We start from the raw sequence: 6,000 nt of genomic DNA, 5'->3' as shown, positions 1-6,000 counted from the left end.
CGTTTTTGTCAATGGCATTTCTACCAATGCTTTGAGCATACAAATGAATAGAGGATCTCTATGGCTTTCTCAAGCCATGTGTAATGGTGATATGGAGGCAGGGCAGAGGCAGTTAAGTCCTTACCGTTTACCCTCCAGACAGGGTCACGTCCAGTCCAGTAATCTCCCTATCCAAAGCTCCTCCAGTAACCGAGCTAAGCTCAGTGGCTGCCAAGGGTATAGCTGAGATGTTAATGCTCTTTCTCTCACCAGCTTTCCTATAAAACACCTGACCAGCTCAATGGAGATCAGCAGTGGCAGTTGTGTGAGCTGAAAAGGGGTGTGTGTGTGTGTACATGCGCTCCTATGTGTGAGCCTGTGTGTGTACCTCAGCTCTGTAGGGGAGGAAGAGGGCGCTGGCCAGGTTGCCGGTGATGCCAGAGAGGACGTAAATGATGGAGATGCGGACCCAGCCAGCCAGCTTCTCCAGGTCTCTCATGATGGTCATCTGGAACACTACGGACACCAGGCAGTGGAGGAGGCTTCATAGGGAAAGGGAAGAAATTTTGAAAATGACGATAAGGCCCTATTAGTGTAAGCACTGCTTGAAAAGACCGCCTGAAATTTCAGCCTGTTTTGGTAGGATGGAGTTTTGGAATGTCTGGTGACATCACCAGGCGGTAAATGAGTTAATAGACCAATAAGAAAGAGAGTTCCAAAGCACTGTGCCAATAACAGAACATTTTCAGTTTTCCCCTCCCCACTCAGACCACTCCCAGACAGTACTTGCTAAATTCTTGCTTGAGAAACTGCCCTTTGCTAAGAAGCTATTTTTGTTTCCTTTTGACCATTTTAATTGAAAACCATCACAGTAAGGTACTTAATTGTTACCAAGAAATGATTTGATATTGAGATCAAAACGGCTGCATTGGACCTTTAACAGAGTATAACAGAGATGTTCCTGGCCAGGTCAAGTGGTCAGCAAAAACCCATGACTCTACCTATGGTGTTTGGATTTGCACTAAGTATTGATGTGACTACAGTGAGATGACCTGGGGTCTACATACTCATACTGTAAAGCACTTTAGGCTAAAAACAAGATCATGTATAAAAAGTACTATAGAAATACAGTGTATGATTACCCTGCGTGTAGGAACAAGGAGAGCCACAGCCTGTAGACCTGGTCAGGGACGTCAGGGTTGAGGAAGGGCAGGAGGCCACACACATCATCCAGACAGTGGATCTGTTAACAAAGAGAGACCACAGGATCAGATAGGGAGTTGGCTGTCATTCAACGAACCCTGTAAACAACATCCACATAGGACAGACGGACGGACAGACGGACACACACCCACCTACCTGGGAGCAGAGGGTGGCCTCCTCGTGGAAGTAACCGTGCATGAAGGAGCAGTACTCTCTCGTTGTGATCTCACACCGGCCCTTAGTTTCTATGCAGCAGGGTCGTCCCTTGATGTTACAGTCCATGTGTCTGTAGCCTGTCAGGTTCGTCTTGCGGGGGGAGGTGCAGATCTGGGATCAGATGGAGGGAGGGTGAGAAGAAGCTAGTGTTGGTTTCCACTGATCCAAGACCTGAGGTTATGATGGATCTGTAACCTCTCATCCACTGCTGTATTTTAATACCAGGGGCTTATACTGTACAGTGGGGTACAACATTCTGAATGTATACAGTGGGGGAAAAAAGTATTTAGTCAGCCACCAATTGTGCAAGTTCTCCCACTTAAAAAGATGAGAGAGGCCTGTAATTTTCATCATAGGTACACGTCAACTATGACAGACAAATTGAGAAAAAAATATCCAGAAAATCACATTGTGGGATTTTTAATGAATTTATTTGCAAATGATGGTGGAAAATAAGTATTTGGTCACCTACAAACAAGCAAGATTTCTGGCTCTCACAGACCTGTAACTTCTTCTTTAAGAGGCTCCTCTGTCCTCCACTCGTTACCTGTATTAATGGCACCTGTTTGAACTTGTTATCAGTATAAAAGACACCTGTCCACAACCTCAAACAGTCACACTCCAAAACTCCACTATGGCTAAGACCAAAGAGCTGTCAAAGGACACCAGAAACAAAATTGTAGACCTGCACCAGGCTGGGAAGACTGAATCTGCAATAGGTAAGCAGCTTGGTTTGAAGAAATCAACTGTGGGAGCAATTATTAGGAAATGGAAGACATACAAGACCACTGATAATCTCCCTCGATCTGGGGCTCCACGCAAGATCTCACCCCGTGGGGTCAAAATGATCACAAGAACGGTGAGCAAAAATCCCAGAACCACACGGGGGGACCTAGTGAATAACCTGCAGAGAGCTGGGACCAAAGTAACAAAGCCTACCATCAGTAACACACTACGCCGCCAGGGACTTAAATCCTGCAGTGCCAGACGTGTCCCCCTGCTTAAGCCAGTACATGTCCAGGCCCGTCTGAAGTTTGCTAGAGTGCATTTGGATGATCCAGAAGAGGATTGGGAGAATGTCATATGGTCAGATGAAACCAAAATAGAACTTTTTGGTAAAAACTAAACTCGTCGTGTTTGGAGGACAAAGAATGCTGAGTTGCATCCAAAGAACACCATACCTACTGTGACGCATGGGGGTGGAAACATCATGCTTTGGGGCTGTTTTTCTGCAAAGGGACCAGGACGACTGATCCGTGTAAAGGAAAGAATGAATGGGGCCATGTATCGTGAGATTTTGAGTGAAAACCTCCTTCCATCAGCAAGGGCATTGAAGATGAAACGTGGCTGGGTCTTTCAGCATGACAATGATCCCGAACACACCGCCCGGGCAACGAAGGAGTGGCTTCGTAAGAAGCATTTCAAGGTCCTGGAGTGGCCTAGTCAGTCTCCAGATCTCAACCCCATAGAAAATCTTTGGAGGGAGTTGAAAGTCTGTGTTGCCCAGTGACAGCCCCAAAACATCACTGCTCTAGAGGAGATCTGCATGGAGGTATGGGCCAAAATACCAGCAACAGTGTGTGAAAACCTTGTGAAGACTTACAGAAAACGTTTGACCTGTGTCATTGCCAACAAAGGGTATATAACAAAGTATTGAGAAACTTTTGTTATTGACCAAATACTTATTTTCCACCATAATTTGCAAATAAATTCATAAAAAATCCTACAATGTGATTTTCTGGATTTTATTTCTCATTTTGTCTGTCATAGTTGACGTGTACCTATGATGAAAATTACAGGCCTCTCTCATCTTAAGTGCGAGAACTTGCACAATTGGTGGCTGACTAAATACTTTTTTCCTCCACTGTAAATGTCATGTATAATGATGTCTGGTCACACAATACATATTAGCAGGGCTGTCAGACGAAGCATAACATTGGAAGATCCTCCTGTCACTCACCGGCCAATGTGTGATGTCATCGGGCCAGATGTGAGGCTCTGCGGAGGCAGGCTCTTCACAGGTCCTGTTTCCAGCATGCGTCAGGAAAACAGATAGCAGGAAGACACTTTATGATACCCTCAAGTTACAGTTTTACCTTAACAGGTCAGCACTCCAGTGTGAGTGTGTCTGTGTGTGTGTGTGTGTTAGCACTGTATTCAGTATAGTAGAACAGTATCAAAGACAGTACCTGGGGTCCTGGTGACACACAGAGCCTGATGACCTCAGAATGTCCACATCTTCATCCTTCCATTTCATGAAGGTGGCCAATGACTCCTACACACAGACCAGAATAAACACAGCCAGACAAAAAAGTTGATCATCTTGTTTCAAGTTTACAACCGGTAATCTCTAGGTGGCAGGAGAGCGTGTGTGAGTGTGACACACAGAGAGAGAGAGCGTAAATGGGAGTACAATAGGTGGTTGTGTGTGTGTGCACGTGCATTGGTCTACTACAGTATTTGTGTGGGCCTACAATAATACATATGCATGTCCTGCGTACGTGTGTGTTTGCGTACCGAGCAGTCGTTGCTGAGGGTCTGGACACAGCCTGAGTTGTCGTTCTGTACACAGCAGCCTGACTCTCTCTCCTGGTCCTTGGCTTTCTGGATGAGACTGACTATCTGGCTGTCCTTGCGGATACACGGGGAGAACTTGGCCCCAAGGTGGATTAGGTCCTCCTGAGAGGGGGGATAGAACACAGGAATACATTCTTAATCTGGCAACCAGACACATTTTTGATCTAGCAACCAAAAATAGTTGGGAATCCAATAAAGTTAACCTAACCGGGCAACTCAGAACCAGGGCCAAAAAAGAGTTAGGCTTACTGGCCTAGCCTTTGTTTTAGCTGGCCGTTAGACCTCTTTTCTGAACTTTAAGTAGTCAAGAGATCATATTTTGATAGTCAACCATGCAAAGGTAGTAGCTAAAGCATCACAGTCCAGAACAGACAAAGACACAGTTAGCCACCAAACCCACAGCTCCAGTTATTTGAGCTATAGCCACCCACTAGACTAGTCGTGTGGGACCCTTTACTCTGTTCATATTGTGGCCTATGTGGGATGCTGTGGTGGAGCCATCGTCTTACTTTTCACACCCACTTTTTCACTTGACACCCTACATAGAACACAAACTGTAACATGGGTTACTGACTGTCAGCCCACCACATTCTCTGAAATGAACATTCTGTATCACTGTCGAAGTGGATCTGAACCTGACAAGCGTGAAGTTTCTCAAGGCAAAATGAAGTCAGTAAGTGTAAACGAGTCAGTAAGTACTTTAGTACAGTCAGTAAGTACTTTAGTACAGTCAGTAAGTACCTTAGTACAGTCAGAAGGCACACTAGTAAGTACACTACACTACAGTAAGTGAGTAAATAACCAGTTAATAAGTACTAGTGAGTGAGTCCAGAACCTCTTTAGCGTGTCCTGTTGAAGGCTAAGTTCGCCTCCCACCTAGCACCTACCAACACCACTGCAGATGTAGACCATCAAAACTAAAAGACCCCAAATGTAAGACTGAAAAGACATACAGCATGTATGACACGTGAGATAGAAGAGCAGTGACTCACAGAGCCAGGGCCGATCCAGAAGTTCTCCTGCTGGATGAACTTGACACTCTCATAGATGCCCTTGTTCTTCAACACCTATGGAGGGAGACCAAGAAAACACAGGAGAAACAGCTCAATAGATCACTAAGGTAGCCATTGTGGATCAAAAGAGCTATGCCAGAAGCCATCACAGAAACCATTGGATCACAGAAGCCATTTTGGATCCAATTAGGCTGTGCAGTTGCCTAGGCCCTATGGGACTCCTCACCAGTTCAGAGGTAGAGTGTTGGGCGAACCCCACAGGGGCAAAGCCATAGGTAGCACAGGCCAGGATGGTGATGACCACGTGGACAAAGGTGATCCAGTAGGTGAAGTACGGTCTGAGGGAGACGACACAGCAGGGTTGTTTTACTTATCTGGATTGGATTATTTGAAAATGTTTCCTTTGTGGTTCTCACGGATGAATGAATGCCCACTAAATGTGTACTAAGTGTGGATTGTGTGTGTGTGTTTGTCTGTACGTGTTCTTATGCATGCGTTTCCCTTCCCGCCTCACCTGTGGCTGCTGAAGTCGTCCAGCTGTTTCTGCACCTGGCTGCTGATGCTGTGGCGGTAGTGGCGGTTGAGCCACTTGCCCACCACGCCCATGCCGAACTGCCGCTTGGGCTTGTCAAAGGCAAAGTGCTTGACCTGGGAGGCGATACGACGTCCCCGCTGCTGTGGCCCGGCCTTCTCAATATGCACGGTGGGGGTTTTAGACACATCCCTACTGGGGGTGAGAGACAGAGACACACAGAGACAGACACACACAGCGAGAGAGGGACACACAGGGAGAGAGAGACAGAGACACAGAGAGAGAGAGACACAGAGAGGGAGAAAGCCAACGAGACTTTATCAATCTACGTCTTTTAATCGCTCTCCCCCATCCCTCTAATGTAGGCTACTTACAGGCTCTGGTAGGGCTCATGGTGGTCTCCGTAGGAAGCCGACATAGGGGGAGACTCGAACACATCATCAGCCATGGAGTACAACTCCTCATGGGCATCCACCTGAG

General features: G+C 46.5%; 1 protein-coding gene across 3 annotated transcripts in view; it reads right to left on the bottom strand.

Annotated features, from left to right (window-relative positions):
- Positions 1-327: 327 nt before the first annotated feature.
- The window catches only part of LOC121534019 (inactive rhomboid protein 2), a 32,998-nt gene continuing 27,325 nt past the window's right edge, over positions 328-6,000 (bottom strand). For 2 of the 3 annotated variants that reach the window (XM_045219877.1, XM_045219878.1), the window contains exons 8-17: positions 5,895-5,995; positions 5,503-5,715; positions 5,215-5,326; positions 4,968-5,042; positions 3,916-4,077; positions 3,588-3,673; positions 3,359-3,422; positions 1,339-1,509; positions 1,122-1,222; positions 328-521 (exon numbers count right to left, since the gene is read on the bottom strand). In XM_045219877.1, coding sequence (XP_045075812.1) covers positions 344-521; positions 1,122-1,222; positions 1,339-1,509; positions 3,359-3,422; positions 3,588-3,673; positions 3,916-4,077; positions 4,968-5,042; positions 5,215-5,326; positions 5,503-5,715; positions 5,895-5,995 — 1,263 coding nt within the window. In that variant the 3' untranslated portion in view covers positions 328-343. The remainder of the gene's footprint in view (positions 522-1,121; positions 1,223-1,338; positions 1,510-3,358; positions 3,423-3,587; positions 3,674-3,915; positions 4,078-4,967; positions 5,043-5,214; positions 5,327-5,502; positions 5,716-5,894; positions 5,996-6,000) is intronic. The other variant, XM_045219879.1, reaches the window with a different exon arrangement.

Source organism: Coregonus clupeaformis, unplaced genomic scaffold (genome assembly GCF_020615455.1).
Source record: "Coregonus clupeaformis isolate EN_2021a unplaced genomic scaffold, ASM2061545v1 scaf2852, whole genome shotgun sequence".
NCBI lineage: Eukaryota > Metazoa > Chordata > Actinopteri > Salmoniformes > Salmonidae > Coregonus > Coregonus clupeaformis.
The sequence above is the reverse complement of the archived record's forward strand: the minus strand, read 5'-3'. Positions and strand labels throughout refer to the sequence as shown.